The 20,795-nt window shown below is 34.3% G+C and overlaps 1 protein-coding gene across 1 annotated transcript in view; it reads left to right on the forward strand.

Annotated features, from left to right (window-relative positions):
• The first annotated feature begins 17,846 nt into the window (after window positions 1-17,846).
• DNAJC24 (DnaJ heat shock protein family (Hsp40) member C24) overlaps window positions 17,847-20,795 on the forward strand; it is a 51,136-nt gene continuing 48,187 nt past the window's right edge. Inside the window, exons 1-2 of the mRNA XM_069469769.1 lie at window positions 17,847-17,882; window positions 18,676-18,820. Of these exons, the coding sequence (XP_069325870.1) occupies window positions 18,710-18,820 (111 nt within the window). The 5' untranslated portion in view covers window positions 17,847-17,882; window positions 18,676-18,709. The remainder of the gene's footprint in view (window positions 17,883-18,675; window positions 18,821-20,795) is intronic.

Raw genomic sequence — 20,795 nt, forward strand, 5'->3', positions numbered from 1 at the left:
ATAATGAATGTAAACATAATTTTAATCAACTTGTCTTACTAAAAACTATTTGAATGATGGTAACTGGAGTTATTATAGAAATGCCCATATTAAGATTAGAAAGAAACATATATTTAAAAATGCCTTACAATCTCCTATCTTTGGAATTAGCCACCACTATTTTTTTTGTTTGTTTTTAGACTTTCATCTATGATTTTAGTCTTTTCTTTAAACAAAGGTGTGACTATATTAAATAATATAGTTTACATACAGCTGTGTTCACTTAATGAGAATATTTCTATGTCATTAAATATTTGTTCAGAACATACATTTTTATCATTTGTTTAATATTCTAGTTAGTTGTTCCAAATGCCTCTTATTGTAAATAAAGCCATGGTTCTCATATGTACACCTGTAACTATACCATTGAATAATTCCTTAAGTTCTAGAAGTTGAATTCCTGGATCAAAGTGTATGAATAATTTTAAGGGGATTGATGTGTATCTTCAAATTGAATTGCTTTTTGGAAATTGATCAATTTCTAAAATTATACGAAATATTATCTGAAAGCCCATTTAACAGCACCCATGAGTAGAGTAAAATATTATTTCTTAATTTTGCCAATTTTAGAATGTTTTAACTGATAGTTAACATTTAATTTTTAAAATTACCATTATTCAAATTTTTATTTATATCAATCACTACTTAAGGAGGAATATAAAGCAATAATCAGCGAGATTTTATGGATCATAAATTATTTTAATTCTACTTAGAAAAACATTTAATTAAAAGAAGAAATTCCTAAAATATAGAATATATATGTTAAATTTCTAGATATTTTAAAGATAACTAAGTTCAAAATATCTAATTAGCCTAACATCCCCTTTCCCATGTACTTATGAGAAAATATCCAATTATCTTGAAAAAGGCAATTAAAATTACCATTAATAATCTTAATACTAAGACATATTATAATTCATTTGATAATTACATTTCCCACAAAGATACTGTCAACATAAACTGTGAAACTGTAGATTCATCCTGTTTACAAGTATCAGAGACAATATGCTCACTGTTCTGTTGTACTTAAATGCTGTATTGCAGTTTTTCTTAACAGGTAATATGTGACATGAAACATGTCTGATTTTATGCTTCACAATTTCCATTCTGATGTTTAATACTAAAAAATTTCTATTTATGTATCACACATGTCAGAAATGATTTAAATAATTAAACTAAGGAAACTAATAGCAACCATGTCATTCATTTCAAATACAAAATAGAAATCTTTTGTTTATTGATCTTAAAACTCATCTTTAATCAGAATTGTAAACTATTCAGATTTTCTGATATATGTAGCTAGCATTAAATATTCGGTCTTAAGTGGTCATGTTTCATATTCTCAGAAATTTTTTGTCAATCAAAATAGTAAGTCATAAAAATAGAAAAAATCAAGAGACTATAACGTATTTCAAGATTAACTCATGAGTTTTAAAAATTCATTACTTCTATTCATTATTCTGATTTTTATAACAAGGAAAAGAAAATAAATGTAATTATTTGGATTTTAAAAACATACTGTAGGAAAAGGTACCATTTAAGCCAGGCTGAAGTTTACATTATTTATTGCTATTTTTCTTCAAAAACATGTATTAGAATAAATATTTTTCTAAACACTAAAGTAAATACAATACATGTTTCTGACATATTTATTTCTTTGAAAAGGTGCTCTGAATCTTAGACAACATAAATACTAGGCAGTGTGGTGGTTGCCATAGTGACAAGTAAATAGGAACATAAAAATACATGCAATTTTTCAAATGTATCCACTTTTTCATAAATATGCATATTTTATAGGTAAAAGATTATTCAACTCTTGCTTTAGCTTCCCTTTTAGAGAGAGAAACATGTAATCCTTTAGAAATAAAAGATTATCATGTAGCAGCTGAGCAGGCTTATAAAAGTTTTTAAATGTTATATGGGAAATCTTGAGGTTTTTTTAAGTCAATTTTCTACAATGAAGGCAGGAAAAAAGTCCTTTCAGTCTATATTACTTTAATGGACAGCATTCTTTAGCTAAGGGTAAAAGCACATAAACTTCTTTTCCTCCCAAGCATGAAATTTGTCTTTATTTTGCATAAGTTTATTATTCACATGCATTAAGTACAACTCTTGACCTTAGAAAGCTGAATGCCCTGTTGATCACAAAGAAGCAGAAGAAGTTTAATGCTAATCCAGGAGCTACTATTTGAATAAATGATCTGAAAATCTTTATACAAATGTGCTAAATTAGAATTCAAAGAGTTCTTTCCTTTTTCCTCTTCCCTTATTAAAATACAATCTTCCTGTTTACAGGTATCCTAACAACACACTACTTATACTGATAAAGTCTTCTGAATTTTATACTTACATTTTAAAGGGCTTAATATGTATTTTATAGGGCGAAGAGAGAAGCAATTCTATAAACCATCATGTGAAGTTTAAAATCTATTGAAAGGTACTTGTAAGCCAAGCAAAATAGAACAGCAAAGTTGATCAACCATTATTGGGAAACAAATCCTTCAAATCTGGGCCGGGCGCGGTGGCTCACGCCTGTAATCCTAGCACTCTGGGAGGCCGAGGCGGGTGGATCACTCGAGGTCAGGAGTTCGAGACCAGCCTGAGCAAGAGTGAGACCCCGTCTCTACTAAAAATAGAAAGAAATTATATGGACAACTAAAATATATATATACAAAAAATTAGCCGGGCATGGTGGCGCATGCCTGTAGTCCCAGCTACTCGGGAGGCTGAGGCAGGAGGATCGCTTGAGCCCAGGAGTTTGAGGTTGCTGTGAGCTAGGCTGAAGCCACGGCACTCACTCTAGCCCGGGCAACAGAGTGAGACTCTGTCTCAAAAAAAAAAAAAAAAAAAAAAAAAACAAATCTGATTACATGAATTTGTACTTCCAATTTGTTTCAACAACTATTATGTACTATTCTCCTCAGGTAAAATTTAAAAATGTTAAAAGATCACCATCTAGGGAGGATGCCAAATGGGAGATGATAAAACAGTGCTCTAAGGCTCACTTCGTGCTCACTCCTTGATAAAGAGACCACGTGCTGTAATGACTAAGGATTGACTAGTCTGCAAGAGGAAAAACAATTAGAAACATCCTTATCACACATATGTATGATCTTATTTATTTTTATTGAAGAGGAATAATTTATTTATTTAAATGATAGAAATATTTATCATTATATTTTTACTGAGCATGGATTCCCCAATGTGAAAAATAAACAAGTAAGTTCAAACATAACTGGTTTCAACATGAACATGATAAAAATACTATGGCAGGTTGGGTGCAGCGGCTCATAACTGTAATCCCAGCACTTGGGGAGGCTGAGGCGGGAGGACTGCTTGAGGCCAGGAGATCAAGACCAGCCTGGGCAACATAGCAAGACCCCTAGCTCTACAAAAAATAAAAAAAATTAGAGGAATGTGGTGGCATGCACCTATAGTCTCAGCTACTCGGGAGGCTGAAGAAGGAGGATCACTTGAGGCCAGGCCTTCTAGGTGGCTGTGCAGACATTCCAGTTTGCAGAGAGTTATGCGTGCCACTGCACTTCAGCCTGGGCAATGGAGTGAGACCCACTCTCTTTAAAAAAAAATGGCACAAAAGCAGTGCCCTCAATGAGCTCATAGTTAAATACTATGGCAACATAAGAGCTTTTAGCTATTGTATTAAAATTTCAAGATACACAACATTATAATTCAACTAATTATAACATTCCATATATTAGGAAAGTATGACAATTTCCTATCCACAATGTACAGCTCAATTTCCAAACATCAGCTTTTTAAACTAACTTGAGAGATCATTTAATAATAACATGACTAGCTCAATAAATCCTGGGAGAAATCTTACATCCACCATAAATTTGTATACCTATATTCAGCCTGCCTGCCTCCCTCCCTGCCTCCCTCCCTCCCTCCCTCCTTCCTTCCTTCCCTGTATTTATTTATTTATTTTTGAGACAGAGTCTCACTCTGTCGCCCTGAGTAGAGAGCCATGGCATCAGCCTAGCTCACAGCAACCTCAAATTCCTGGGCGCAAGCAATCCTCCTGCCTCAGCCTCCTGAGTAGCTAGGATTACAGGCGCGCGCCAGGACGCCTGGCTAATTTTTCTATTTTTTTTTTTTTTTTGCTTGTCGAAAATATCTCATCTTTTTATTTTTTTTGAAATATGCAAATTTTTTTTAACTTTTTTTTTATTTCAGCTTATTATGGGAGTACAAAAGTTCAGGTTATATGTATTGCCCATGTCCCGCCCATCCCCCCGAGTCAGAACTTCAAGCGTGTCCATTCCCCAGACAGTGCGCATTGCACTCATCATGTAGTTATACCCCCTAATAACCAAATGGCAGTGAGGACCATTTCTTCCTCACTCTTAGAGGGCTGCATAATCTTTTGCCTTTCATTTTGGGTCATCTAAGATTCTGAGCCACTACGCCTGTTTTAAAACAAATACTCAGTATCTGAGATGACCCAAAATGAAAGGCAAAAGATTATGCAGCCCTCTAAAAGTGAGGAAGAAATGGTTCTCACTGCCATTTGGTTATTAGATTAGGTTTAAGTCAATCTTGTAGATTTTTTTTCATTTTTCCAGTTGGGAGATACAGTTAGAATATCTATTTTAGTCACACTGTGTTCCCGGACACATATATTTAAGGCCTCTGTCTCCTGTCTCATTTTCTATGCATTATAATATACACACACACATTCGTATGTACTTACAAACTTATACATGCTTAATGTATTATTTCTTTACCTGACAATAGTTATAATTTCCATTTTGAATTTTCTAACTTCAGTAAATTTGATGTGTAAACTGAGATGATAGCTACCTCTTCACAATTTTCACAATCTTGACAAAGTCTTCTTGATTCAGTTAGAAGCAACATAATTAGAACTCAGTACTTTGCAAAATTTTTCATCCAAGTGGCTGCAAAGAGTGACCTTTTCCTATACCTGAGCTATCCAGCAGCATAGCCTGAAATGACCTGCCACAAATAGGACCTTTCTTTGGAATATAATGCTTTATCTTAAATATTCAAAAGTGAAATTTCCACTTTACTTGATAAAATACCTGCACTAATTTTAATATAAAATGGTTTCCACTTGATAACAAACCACATGTAGACAATAAACACAAAACATTTATAACACTAGTGACAATGCTTAAACAATTTGGCCCACTATCTTCACTATTCTTCAGAGTGCAGAAACATCCTATAGAACCTGATGATTTCCACAAAATCAAACTGTTGGTTACAGCTTTAGGTAATAACTTTCAAATGCCTTATTCTTAAGGATAATTTATAGATTCAAGTCTGATGTTTGATATTTACTTGAAATTCTTTGATTATAATCCCAACACCCAAGAATCAGCAACGCTAAACTTCCAAGCATGAACAGAATAAGCACGGCAAACTGCTTGACATGCTGAGACACCATATAAGTAACCCAACTTCCTTTGACTACTGAATAGTAGCAAGTAAATTCTTCAGTTTGCAGAGCCTACTATAAATAGAAATGTCTGTGACTGAGGGTTATGGAATTAGATATTCAGTCTCTAAGAAGTACATTGTAAGCTTTTTTTTTTTTTTTTTTTTTTTTTAAGATAAGATCTTGCTCTGTTGCCTGGACTAGAGTACAGTAGCATCATCATAGCTCACTGCTACCTCAAGCTCCTGGGCTGAAGTGATCCACCTGCCTCAGACTCCCAAGTAGCTGGGACTATAGGCTTGCACCACCATGGCTGGCTGATTTTTTGTAGAGATGGGGTCTTGCTATGTTGCTCAGGCTGGTCTTGAAAGTCTGACCTCAAGCAATCCTTCCACCTTGGCCTTCCAAAGTTCTAGGATTACAGGCCTGTAAGCTTTTTTCCTGAGGGGATAGTTAATTTAAAATTTAAGAAATTCAAAAATGAACTAAAATATTAGTCAAATATTTATAAATGTCAACATAGAATAGAATAGGTCACAATGACAATGTAAGTACTGCAAAAGGAAAAATGAATGCCTTTTTATTTCTCTTCCCTCCCACTCCTTTTAACTATTCCTCTCTGCTTTCACCATTTCAAAATGATAGAAAAATGTCACTGGAGACTGGAAAAGGGAAAACATACCTATCTTTAAAGCAAGGGGAAAATGATTTTGGTAATTAGACAGCTTAGTTTAACCTGGGAACATGCAATAACAAATTAAGCAATCAATTAGTAACACCTAGAAGCATATAAAATACTAGAAAACAACCAATATAGTATCTGAAGAGCCAAATATGCCAGATGAACTTAGTATCTTTCTATGATAGAATGACAGGTCATATTATCAAGTGAGAAGCGAACAGTGTAATCTATTTCAATGTTGTAAACCTTTTTATTCCATTTTCCAATTCAGTAGGATAGGAAAAAATGATTTAGGAAGAAATGACTTTAAAAATTGGCTTTAATGCTAGACCAAAAGCTATTGACACATCCCCTCTCTTTTGAGGATCTGTTTCAGAACTGAGTCAATGTCTTTATTGATGACTGATAGGAATTTTGGCTTCCATTATGTTTTGGCTCCATTAGATCAGGTCCCTGAGATCTCTGAAATTTAAAAAATTTATTCCTTTAGTTTTCTTTCCAACTTATTGACCTCTCTTTTCCCTACATATCTTAAATGATTTGTTAATTCAACTAAGTGATATTGCACTGGAATAAGATACAAACCCAATTTAGGTAGAAATTTTGAGAGGAAATGAGTGAACACTTTGTGAATGAATTTAAAAGATCTTCTATGGCTACAAAAGATAATAAGTATTAAAGAGTGGAATTTAAAATATAAGTGCTGATAAAAATACTTCAAACTTAAAAAGTGTGAAGAAGAGCTGTTATTTGGTTAAAGAAGGGAGATAACATAAAAAAGATCAAGGTGTAGGGTCAAGAAATGAACCCAACTTTCAAGGAAAGAAGTCTTTGTGTCATAAGGCCAGCTGGCTGAGTACATGAGGGGGTTGGAAGCATGACTATACTTGAAAAGAGACCCCAGTGGGGAAAGGAAATCAAACATTTGGCTTGTATTAGAGAATCAGGCAAGAGCCAACACTATGTTGAACTGAGCTGTCCATTGGACCAGGAGAATTCCTGTTCCTTGTTATATAATTAACATCCCTATTTTCTCAACCTCTGTTACCATTTAAAATAATAATTTAGATATCTTAGAAAGAAAAAGCTTGGTCATTGAATTATTGTTTGATTTTAACTATCTTTCTAAGCCTAAATACCAAGGAAATAATCAATCAGGGATGTTCCCAGGGTAGAAAGGAAAGAGTACCTCCCTCAGGCACTATTTGTGCTGGTGGACCTAGAAGAAAATGGGGATGGGTAACAACTCCCAACCTCTCTATCTTCAGCTCTCTCAACGCAAGTGAGCCACATTCTTTTCTTTCTCTCTTTCTGCAGAACATTCCAGAATGTTTAGGGGAGATACATTATGAAAAAGTTATGCTGAGTACAACTGGCTCCATTTTATAACTAAAAACAGTCTTTATAACTAAGAAGAACAGCAAGGAGAGATCATTTTTATCAACCCAAACTGTAATCAATAATTTATTTATTTTAGTAACTGAAGAAAATACAACTAAAGAAAATGGTCTTCTAGCTTCAGGAAACATGAAAGTAGTGCACTTTAATGCAAAATTGAAACTGGGCCAAGAAGTTCTGGAGTTCTGGTCATAGATTTTTTTTTTTTTTTTTTGAGACAGGGTCTCACTCTGTAGCCTGGGCTGCAGTGCAGAAGCATCATCATAGCTTATTGCAACCTCAAACTCCTGGGATCTACCCAGCTCAGTCTCTCAAGTATCTGGAACTTTAAGTGTGAGCCACCCACGCACAGCTAATTTTTTATTTTTTTATAGAGATAGGGTCTCAAACTCCTGGTCTCAAGTGATCCTCTTGCCTGGGCCTCCTAAAATGCTAGGAGTACAGGTGTAAGCCACCTTGCCCAGCCCTAGTCCTAGTTTGGGGGTAGACCTGGGGTTAATCCTAAACTCTCTTCTGTTCATTTTCCCTATCTGTCTAAAAAAGGGGAGTAAGGGATACTGATAAAAGGGGGAAATCTAAAGTCCTTCTATCTCTAAAATTTTAGCCATTTAATAGAAGAGCTTTCACATATGGGAGCTAAGGTAATGTGACAGAAAATGCAAGTGATTTGGAATCAGCTGACTTGGGTTTGAAGCTTGCCTCTGTCCCTTCCCAGTCTTATTTGCTTGTGTATGGTAATGGTATCTGCCTTACCTACCTCATCAAATGAGAAAATATGTGAAAGTGCTTGTTAATTATAAAAGTTAGACCCCATTTTTGTATTTAATTCTGCCTCCTACATTGGCCAAGGGAAACTTTTTAGACATGGCAGAATATTCCAGAGACTCGTTGGTATCAGAGAATATGCAGTTATTTACAATTTACAACTTAGATATGTTTGTTTCCTCGGCTGTTAACAGTGATTTGCTAACAATGCCATCCTGTATACTGAGGTATGAACAGCCATTCTCTGTCATAGAAAAAACATGTAAGTTTTCCAAATCAATTCCTCTAAAGAAAGAAGTAGAGACTTTGGCCAAAAATCAAATACAGTAGTATTGACTTCCCCTTATCTTCGAGGAATACATTTCAAGACCTCCAGTGGATGCCTGAAACTGCATACAGTTTAGTACTGAATCCTATATATACTACATTTTTTCCCTATACATGCATACCTAAGATCAAGTTTAATTTATAAATTAGGCACAGTAAGAGATTAACAACAGTAACTAATAATAAAATGAAACAATTATAACTATATACTCTAATAAAGTTATGTGACTGTGATCTCTGTCTCAAAATATCTCATTTTACTGTACTTACCTACTTTTGGACCACAGTTGACCACAGTTCACTGAAACTGCTGATAAGGGGAAACTAATGTAGCTATAATATGTTGGTTTGCTGGTATGTTAGAAACAAAATCTTGGGAAGTCATCAGACATAGAAAGTCAATAATATGGTTGGGAAGCTTAGCCAGTAAAAAGATTATTAAATTGGGCTACTAAATTCTAGAGACTCAATCGCTTTTACTGATAATTTGCTTTTTCATTATGATATGTAACTCTTCCCTGAATAAATATGTGGTGAATTTCAGATAGTTCTCCTCAACTTTCCAGAACACAAACAATTCATTTGTGAAGGCCTAGCACTTTTACTTTAAGTTTATGTAAATAGGGAAGACATAAAATTGAGTATAAAATAAGGAGAATGGTTTCAACGCAGCATGTAAAATATCCATTTTATTGACTTATAATCTATTGCCATATAGATATGACCTTCTTCATAAATAAAGATCCATAAAGATGGATACATCTGTAAGAGATGGTATTCCACAGAGCAAATTACAGCAAAAAGGTCCAAAAGACAGGATTGAAGGAAGGCCTCATTAGTACACTGAAATTCAACTCAACTCAGTATGTATTGATTACCAATTAATACCTACAATTAGAGAGATACTAAAATGTAAACTAATTTACGTTGGTAAAATTAGTCCAACTATATTTCTAATTTCAAATGCCTTAAGTTTGCCAATTCTTACTGTACCAAACTCTACTACTGTATCTATTAATAGTTTCTAGACTAACATTTGTTCCAAATCCAAAGCAGAAACAAATGTTGTAACAATAGTAGTTGCATCCTGATGACAGGCTTAGCCTCATCTACCTGAAGCAAGAAACTAGGAAACCAGGATATATTGTGAGCTAAGACCATAAGATCTGTTATAGGGGATCTAGAAAAATCTCATTCTACATCTAGTTACATTCTCAGCTTACCTCTTCTTATCTGACTTTAACCTAAGACTGATATAAGATCTATTTCTAAGAGTATCTTTCTCTGAATTGATATATCTGAATATTATATAGATGTGTATGTATATCTATATATAATACATACATTAACAAAATTCACTGATATTTCACTTTCTAAATTAGATTTTTAAGATCCTAAACTTAAATATATGTACATTGTACTATGGAATAATCTTTCCTGTTCTTGTATTCAAATAAGAAAACTTAAGTTGCCCCAAATATAGACTAAAAACTAAAAATAATTAATATTCATAGTGAATTATATAATGGATATGAATATAAGTTTAATATTCATAGGAGACTAACATTGCAGAGCAGGATTTACACTACAAAGATTTTTTTAAAAATCATATAGTCTTTCAAATTAATATATCTGACTGCCTTTCTCTAATGCTCCTGCTTCACCTGCACCACATCAGACAAGGTAATAATTTATGATAATCATACGAAAATATACAATTAATATTCATCACCTCTCATTCCTCATCACTTTAGATGATCAGTAATGCAGAGTGAAAATGCTGTCAGATTTCTAATTGCTTTGTAATGGGCTTGAAACAGGGAAATCATTAAAGGCAAACAATCTGTCATTTGTCTGTTACTTTAACTATCTATCACACCAAAAAACTCATTAAAGAAATTGCTAATGAGCTACAAAAGACTAGACTCATGGTGCTCCCACAATAGATTAAAAAGTAATACTAGAGGAATTGCTTAAAATATTTTTAAAATATGATATTTTTGTGGAAATTCATCAGAAAACATCTATTCTTCAGTATATTTTTTAAGACGCATGGTTTCATTATTTTGGCATTTAATCCATCATTGCAGAAATCCCTTAGCATACAAGACTTGCTTTTCATCAGTCTCTAAATGATTAAACTGAAAGGTTGTAAAAATAAGCTGAAATGCTAAATGTGTTTATTACCAGTAAACTGACATAAGTCATAAAAAATAGTACTATAGTAATCCTGATGCTAAGTGAAGAATATATTTTAAAACATGATTTTTACCTTCATATCTCTTGTGGATGTGAACTGAAGTTGTAATGCTTTATTCATCTTAAATAATGCTATCATCATATAAAAATTGTATTCAACTATTGAAACTGAATATAATAATATTAAAGTCTGTGTAATAACATTAACTATTTTGAAATTTTTGAAGATATTAACCAATAATAAAATATCTCATAATATTACTTCAAGTAATTTTAGGAGAGAAAACAATTCATTTTTTAAAATGACCACATCAAATTTTATATGCCTTTATCAATTCTACCTTTCTATAGCAGGTACTTAGTATTTAAAAACCTATAATAATGACATTAATTTTAATTTTAAAGCAGCAAGGAAAATAAACAAACTAAAACCAGAAATTTTTTCATGGTTATACAGTGCAGTTACATTTTATTTTAAAACAATATATGAGTAACAAGGATAACAATGCTATTAATTATGTTTTCTATTTTGCTAATGATGAATTAAATCATGAATTTACTTTTTTATGATAAAAGATGAGTCTTACTAATAAAGTTATACTTCTTCTAAATATGTTGACCTATTCATATCCACTAGAATTACACAAAATTAAAAACCTGAATGCAATAGCATGTTTAGCAAGATGCCATAGTTAATATACACTAGTGAATTCCAAACTATCTTCAAAAGGTTCCGTAACACCCTGGAAACATCTTCATTATGCTCTCTAATTGACTTAAATGGACTTCATATCAACTGTTTAACACATTTTAACCCACAAATTAACACCCCTTGATCATTCAGATTAACCTTTCTTCTGTGAGTCAATTACATGACAAAAATAAAATAAACTTTTTTCCAAAAAAAATTCAGGATTGAAAAACAAAAATGGAGAGGGAGAATGCTTTAAAAAAACATGACAGTCCCCAACTTATCATAGTTTGATTTATGATTTTTCAACTTTACGTGGTGTGAAAGCAATATGCATTCAGTAGAAACCATACTGCAAAATTTGAATTTTAATCTTTTTCAGGGCTAGAAATATGCAGTAAGATACTCTTGATGCTGGGCAGTGGCAGTGAGCTGCAGCTCCCAGTCAACCATGTGACCATGAGGCCAAACAGCCAATACTCAGTGTACTGTGTTACCAGATGATTTTGCCCAACTGTTGGCTAATGTAAGTGTTCTGAGCTCATTTAAGGTAGGCTAGGCTAAGCTATAATGTTCAGTAGGTTAGGTGTATTAATGCATTTTTTACTCAATTGTATTTTCAATTTACAACGGGTTTATCAGGGGGTAAAACACGGTAAGTCCAAGAATATCTGTCTATAAATGCACATCCTCACAAGGAAGAGATCATCACAAATTTCAGGGTAATTGGAAAGTGCACAGAAAAGCCAGAGTGGTCATAAGAACAAAGAGAAAGAAGTAAAGATGTGAATGGGGAAAATAACAAGTCAGTATTTACTACGATTCTTAAAGAGAAACAAAAGATGGATTAGATATAGTATCCTTAAATAGGTTTTTATAATGATTAAAACATCAGATGTGAAGAAGATAGAAAAACAAGGACAAAAATCCAAGACAAGATAAAGACCTTTAAGAGGTCTGCAATGGGTTTGAAAGAACTGACATAACTGAAGTTAAACAAACAAGAAAAACACAGCAACAGGTGTGGTTCCTGAAAAAAAGTATTTACCTCTGTCTCTCTCCTGTTTAGTGCATTGCCTTGTACAAATTCAATGAATGATCATTGATGAAGACTAGTTCTGAAATGACAAAGGAGAGCATAGATTAAGGTAACACAATCAACGAAGAGAAAATAGCAAAAATGAAAACCATTTCTAAAAGATGAGGTAGGATTGTTCATTAGAGCTGATTCTCAAATACTGTCTAAAGCTCTATGCTTATCTGCAAAAAAGAAAAAAGGAAGTTTCTTTAATTTTAGCCATTCATCTCTCCCTTCCTTCAAAGCACTTAAAACTTAACTCCTGGATTAGCTTCATCTTGATTTAAGCATTTCAATCATTCAAGTAATCTAGTCTACATGTTAGTGAGCTACATGTTATTAATGGCACAGCACCTGGCATTTCCTCTGGAATAGCACTTCCTACAGTTATTTCAGTTGTTTATTTAAATGTCTGTCTACCCAGAAAAACTAAGCTTTTAAGAAGGCTACAGCCAACTCTGTATTATGTCTCTTGTAACAGAGTGTGGAGTACCCAAGAGATACCGAACAAATATTTGTTGATTGAGTGCATAAGTGAATGAAGGCTATATATGTACTATATCATTGGTTTTTATTAAAAAATCTAATCACTAGTTAATTCTTGGTGGTTTTTCTATCTACCCAGTACATTCTAAATTGCTTTAATTTGAATATAACCATGATATCCTGTGGTACTTAAAAATAAATACAGCACAGTTCACTGATAAGAAAATCCTAAAATTCAGAAATAAAGATGAAGGAAATTAAAGAAGAGTTGGTGATGATACTACTCAAAAGAACCAAGTAAATATAATGCTAGAATAGGACATAATAAGCAAAATTACACTGTGTATATTACAAGTATTATCCATCAATGAGAAGCACAATTTACTAACTTGATGCCAAATTAAGAATTTATTACTGTCTGGTGGGCATTAGTTTATGGTCAGGCAAGTACTAAAGTGATAAATTGAATAGCAATGTAACTTTTTTGCTATCACTACAACAAAGGGTCTTAAACTGATATATCTATCTATATGTATATGTATACCTATGTCTATGTCAATGTCTATATTTATATCTATAGTACTTGATCAATCATCTTCAAATCAAATATTTAATGTATGCCTACCTTGCTTATGTTAGATACTGAAGATACAAATTAAGAGAATTTTGCCCATGCTCTTATTTTTTATTTTTATTTTATTTATTTTTTTTTGACAGAGTCTCGCTTTGTTGCCCAGGCTAGAGTGAGTGCCGTGGCATCAGCCTAGCTCACAGCAACCTCAAACTCCTGGACTTAAGCGATCCTACTGCCTCAGCCTCCCAAGTAGCCGGGACTACAGGCATGCGCCACCATGCCCGGCTAATTTTTTGTATATATATATATATATTTTAGTTGTCCATATAATTTCTTTCTATTTTTAGTAGAGACGGGGGTCTCACTCTTGCTCAGGCTGGTCTCGAACTCCTGACCTTGAGTGATCCACCCGCCTCGGCCTCCCAGAGTGCTAGGATTACAGGCGTGAGCCACCGCGCCCGGCCAGCCCATGCTTTTAATTTATCCTTCTGTCAAACTAAAAGTATAGTTCAATAAATACTTAGGTTTGATTTTATTTTTCCATTTCAGTAGTTTGTGAGGTTTTTTTTGCTTTGTTTGGAAATTCCTAAAATATTGTTATGAATGCTTAATATTATGTAATATATCAAAACTGAGCAACAAATATTTCACTATTAATAATAATAACAATAACTAAACTTTACTGAGTACTTACTACTTTCAGGCACAATTATCTCATTTAATTCTCACAATAAATCTATGAGGGACATACTATTATTATTTCCACTTTACAGTGGAAGAAACCAAAGCACAGAGATTGATTAACTTAAACATTTAAGTTCACATAGCCAGTAAGAGGCAGAGCCTGGACTGAACCTATGTAGTCTGACTTCAGAGTTCATGTACTTAAACACTATGCTAACATAGTTTATATTTCTCCTATATTAGTTTCACATAAAATGGATAAATTGCTTTCTGAAAATAGGATAGTGAGAAACAAACCCTATTATAAATATGTATCATTAGAACTCCAGAGAAGGAGGCAAGACAGTTGGTTCTTAGTTTCTCTGATGACAGGTGTTCTTGTGCTCAGAAATCTTGCAACTCAATTGGGCAATCAAAACATACACCTAAAGAAAACAATACACTGTGGCATAAGTGCAAATGAGGTGTATACACAGGACTTGCTAAAAAAGTTGAGGAAGTACTTTCTAAGGATTGGGCCATTCATAAAAGCCTTGATGGAAGAGATAAGTCTTAAAGGACGAATAAAACTTATAGAAAAAAAGAGCTAGGGTGTTATAAGTGAGGGGAACCATTTGAACAAAATTATGGATGATGCCACAATGAAAAGATACAATTGTTTAAATGTTCCATGTAAGGTGTAAAGCGGTAATAGGTGATGAGGCTGGAAAAGTAAAGATCCTATTGGGGAGGTAACTGAATGCCAGGTTAAAGAGTTAGGACTTTATTCTCTGGACCTGCCCAGCTCAATACAGAAACCACTAGTCACATGTGGCTATTGACCACTTGAAATGTGGCTAGCCCAAATTGAGAAGTTCTGTGTGGATAAAATAGCACCTTTTGAAGACTTAGTAGGAAAAAAGAATGTAAAATAAGTCATTAATAATTTTTATATTGATAACATTTTGAAATTATAATATTCTGAATATATTGGATTAAAATATATTATTAAAATACATTTCACGTTGTTTCTTATACCCCTAATGTGGCTAGAATATTTAAAATCACACACATGGCTTGCACTTCTGGCTTACATCATATTTCTATTGGATGGTACTCTAGAAAACAAAAAATGAAGACTAATGAGCAGAGATTCATGTTAAAAATTGTTTTAAGAAGTTTGTTCTGAACCAGGTGCGATGCCTGTAATCCTAGCACTCTGGGAGGCCAAGGAGGGAGGATTGCTGGAGGCCAAGAATTCAAGAACACCCTGGGCAAGAGCAAGACCCCATCTCTACCAAAAATAGAAAAATTAGCCAGATGTGGTGGCATGCATCTGTAGTGCTACTCAGGAGGCTGAGGCAAGAGAATCACTTAAGCCCAGATGTTTGAGGTTGCAGTGAGCAATGATGACACCACTGCACTCTAGCTGGGGTGACAGAGAAAGATTCTGCCTCCAAAAAAAATAAATAAATAAAAGTTTATTCTGGTATAAATAGACACACAGATAGACTTAAATGTAAAATAACTGATCTGGTTTTTCAATAACAATGACAATAAAAAAACCCTAAGATTGTAGTAAAGAAGTGGGTCTTCTGTGCTGTTTAAAAGATATTTAAAAGACAGAACAACCAAATGCAACGTATAAACTTTGTTTGGATCCCAATTCAAGCAAACCAACCACAAAGAGACATTTTTGAACCAACTGAGGAAATGTAAGTAAGGTCTAGATATTAGATGACATCACTAAATTATTGATGATTTCAGTTGAATAATGGCATTATGGAAATAAAGGAAAGTTGGAATGTTTTAGGGATGCAAACTAAACTATGCAGAGGTGAAATGGCAAAATATTTGGGATTTTCTGGAGGGAAAAAGTCCATTTATTTTCCAAACCCAAATAAATAACAAAAGGAATAAAAGAGATGACACAGTAACCTAATGGAAGAGTAAATCAAAAATACAGTGCTTTTGCTGTAAAAACTGGAGTGCCTGAGCATATCTATCTATACAAGTGGAAAGGGGGAAGTTTGAGAGCCCAAGCGCTTCAAGGGGCATCATTCTGATAGTACTGTATAGGAAGATATTCACAACAACACTTATTTCTGTTACTCTAGGTATTTCCATAGGGCCACACAGAAGGTATTATGGAGCCAGGACTAAAACCAGATCCTCTGACTATTAATATAATGCCTTTTATGTCTGCCTTTAAACATGATGAAATCCTGTGGAGGACCTAATCTATACTTTCATCTTTAGATTTTTTAACTTTCTTGTATCACTCAGTTACTCTTTATAGTTCATACCATCATTAAATAATTGACCATATTAGAATATTTTATTGATTCTGTTTATCTTGACTGCTTCTCATACTGAGATTTGGTAGAAGAATGCTAAAAAAAAAAAAAAAAAAAGGAAAGCAAATCTAAGCACTAACAACAAAAACCACTTTATAACATATCCAAGTGAAATTTATGTCTTGCTGCCAAAAAAACAAGATGTAGTTTTCACCTCAGGGTACAATGCATGGAGGAGAGGTCAATGTAAAGTAAGCAGCACAGAGAAGAGGTAATGAAAGGGAACAAAGAAATGGAAGAAAGGGAAAAAAGAGAAAAAAACAGCCACCACTACCATCAACAATAACAAAAAACCACAACAGTACCCATTTGGAGTACCTCATAGCTGCTTCAAAGGAGAGCAGTTCACTTCATTCCTGCAAGCTTGAAAAATAGCACAGCTGCCCTGGGAACATGCAGACTTGCTAAGAGTCCTGGTTCTGCTGCTACTCAATCAGCTATTTGGCCTTGAACCTTGATTTGTTTCCTCATCTACCAAGGGAGAATAATAGCACCTGCTTCACTGGGTTGCCGTGAAAGCGAAGCAAGATAGCAAATGTGAAAAGATTTTGGAAAGTTTTTATTTTTTTTAATTCTGTTGCTAAGGTCTAAAAGAAATAATTAGGTTGAAAATCTTTTGCAGAAAAAAAATGTTAAACTGAAAAACACCTCACAAAACCCAGTCCTAGTTGGCGTAAGTTTTATTTCCTTAATTTTCGAATGAGAACATACTAAGGGACTTGTAGAGACGAGGATGAGATCAGACCTCATCCTTTTCATATCCTTCCCTCTCCTCCCCAGTAGTTCAAGCACCAACCAAAAGGATTGGGAGTAGCTGAGAGTAGGGTAAGCGGAGAAAGCTTTGAGGAAGGCGCGGAAAGCCTGGGATGGGGTGGGGGGTGTTCGCTGAGGAAGAGGAGAAAAGCGACAGTCGAAGAGATGCGACAAGGAAGAGTTAAAGCGAAGCGAAAGACGCCTTTTTCCACAGTGGGGTTCGGGCAGGCACTTACTACTAGTAAATTCCGGCGAAGAGCTGACTAGTTACCATAGCTACCGCGTCGCAGTGGGCGGACCGGCGTTTCCGATCTGTGCCTCAGCTACAGCGTCTCGACTAGAAACGCGGACACGTCAGAAATGACTTCCGGCGGAAGAAGCAGCCCCTTCCGAGTTCTGGCCGACTGCAGGCGAGAAGTGGGCACCCGTGGCTGTGTAAAGTTTGGTAGGTCTGATCATACAAAGCCCGGAGAGGATACCCACCAATGACAGGAAGAGCCAGCTGTGAATGTAGAGGATTCCTAAGTCCCAGTCTTGAGGAGGACCCGGCTGCTTGGCTGGGTGTATAGTGGGAAGGAGTTGCCTGGTTTCTGGGGTTCCTGGTGGTTTCTCTTCTGTAGCGTGGAGGACTGGGTCATCCTTGAACGGAGAGTTTCGGAGGCTACTTTGCGAGGTCTGAGAGCCTCTCCAATAACAGGGTGACTCTTGTTCTTTATCGGCCCGTGCTGACGTTATTTCGCATGTTATCCTTTGCAGGTAATCTGGTAGAAAAGAAGTAAACTGGAAACACTCAGAAAGAATGTCCCCAAATTCATTTTCATTCTTTGATGGTCTGTTTAGTTTTTTTATGTGTTCATTTTGTAAATATTTATTAAGCTCCTCTAGTGTGTTTAGTGAGTGCTGACTTGTGTGACAATTTTTCCATAAGACTAACAGAAATATCTTCTTAGAAGTTCATACACCACCTGGGTCCATTATCAAATTCCTTTTTTGATGCTGTTGTTTATTCATTAATTTAAGATACAAGGACATACCGCGAACTATCCAACAGATTTTTTATACTTATCCGTATACTTAAACGTGGAATTCTTGGGGCTTTTTAAAGGAAAATGTATGCTTCCTCAGATTTGCATTATCATAATTTACTCAAGTAAATATTAAAGAATTTGGAAAAGCCATACTTGATTTTTTTAGATACATGCAAACTGTAATTAATTGTTATTAATATTTCTATTCAGCTGATCTGAGAAGGCCCACTTCTTGTTTCAATGGATGATGGCAGTTGAGCAGATACCAAAAAAGGATTGGTACAGCATTCTGGGGGCAGACCCATCAGCAAATGTGTCAGACCTAAAACAGAAGTATCAAAAACTCATATTGATGGTAAGTCTTTTCTGTTAGACTTAAAAAAAAATTAGTTTTTAAATATGATCAGAAAGTTAGGTTTCTGAAAAATATATGATATCAATGGCAGGAATGAAGGTACTAATTTGATTTAATTGAAAGTTTCATTAATATTGCAGAAAAACTTTATTTGAGGTGGGGCAACATGAAGGTTAAGAGCAGGAGATCTGTATCAGGCTGATTGAGTTAGAATCCTGACTCTACCACTATCTGTGAGAACTTGGATAGATTACTTTCTCCTGTATGTGCCTCAGGGAAAATTAAATAAATATACGTGAAATGCTTAGGAGTACTGTTACAAAATGAACAGCATCCAGTAGCCACATGTGGCTACTGAGCATTTGAAATATGACTAGTGTGAACTGAGATGTCCTATAAGTGTAATGTATACATTGGATTTTGAAGACTTAGTACAAACAAAGAGTTTAAAATAACCTAAAAATTTTTTCTTGTTGATTACATATTGAAATGATAATATGTTGGATATACTGGCTATTTTGTATGTTATATACATAATGTCTGCATGTATTTGCATATATTATCAAAATTAGATTCTCTTTCTGAACTGTTACATTCATTTTTTCAGTCTACCTTGTGATGTTTCTTAAGGCAATGTCAGTACCTCTATAATGGTGTCTAGTTAGCTTACAAAAAGAATAAAGAACCATTATTTGTATAGCATTTGTTGTTTCTCTAGTTGATACCAAATACATTGATGATACTTTGCCAAAATTGTCACTGTTCATTGTGAGATACATTAGATATTTCACCATTAGGAATGTACTAATATTCCTGCCTTAGTAAGTTGGACAAAATGACTTTAAGGTATATTCTGTCTCAGAATTTTTAAGATTTTGCTCAGTAAAGTCAAATAAATTTTTTTGAAAATTTTCCTAATATTAAGTCATCCTTGTACCTCAGTTAATTGGCAGATGAGGCTGGAGAAGTAGACTGGGTCTAGATCATGCAGGTCCTTGTAGGCCATGTTGGCTTTCAGCTGGGTAATGAGAAGCCATCTGCACTTATGTGGTAGCGTCTAACAAACACCAAGCCAGATAAACCATTTTATGCAGTGCTAGCAATGTATCAAAAATTTTCAGTTGCTCTACCTCTTTGCCAACATTTGATGCTATTAGTGTCTCTTATTTCAGCTGCTGGAGTTCCTCAATTTTGCCACCATTGACATTTTGGGTAGGATAATTCTTTGTTATGTGGGCTGTCCTGTACTTTCTAAGATGTGTAGCAGCATCCTTATATGCCAATAACAACCAAAAATGTGTCCTTGGTGTCAAAATTGCGACATCCCATTGAGAATCATTACTGCTCTACTGTGTTTATAGTGATATCTCATTATGGGATTTTTTTTTTTCTGTGATGACTAATGATGTTGAGTTGAGCCCTCTTTAATGTGAGTATTGGCCATTTGTATGCTTTCGTGAAGTGTCTTTTTAAAAAAATTAAATATATTCTTGATCCTATGTATATTTTGCATGTATTTTCTCCTAGTTTGTGGCTCATCAGGTCATTTTCTTAATGGTGTTTTTTTTGATGCACAGAATTTTTTGTTTCAGTGAAATATAATTTATCAAATTTTTGTTTTAGTGCTTTCTGTATCTTCTCTAAGGTCCTGAGAATATTCTTCTATGTTTTCTTCTAGAAGCTTTATAGATTGCTTTTACCTTTAGACTTATGGTTTTTGTGTATAGTGTGAGATGGGAGGTCATATTTTTATTTCTCCTCAATGTGGATATTCAGTTGTCCCAGCATTTGTTGTTGAAAACATTTTCCCTTTTCCATTGGATTGTCTTAGCAATATGGATCTATTTCTGAACTTAATTTTGTTTGATATATTTGTTTATCCTTTTGCTCATACCTCTATCTTGATTACTGTAGGTTTATAGTCAGTCTCAAAATCACGTAAAGTAAGTTCTCTAATTTTATCCTTCTTTTCAAG

This window comes from Eulemur rufifrons, chromosome 6 (genome assembly GCF_041146395.1).
Source record: "Eulemur rufifrons isolate Redbay chromosome 6, OSU_ERuf_1, whole genome shotgun sequence".
NCBI lineage: Eukaryota > Metazoa > Chordata > Mammalia > Primates > Lemuridae > Eulemur > Eulemur rufifrons.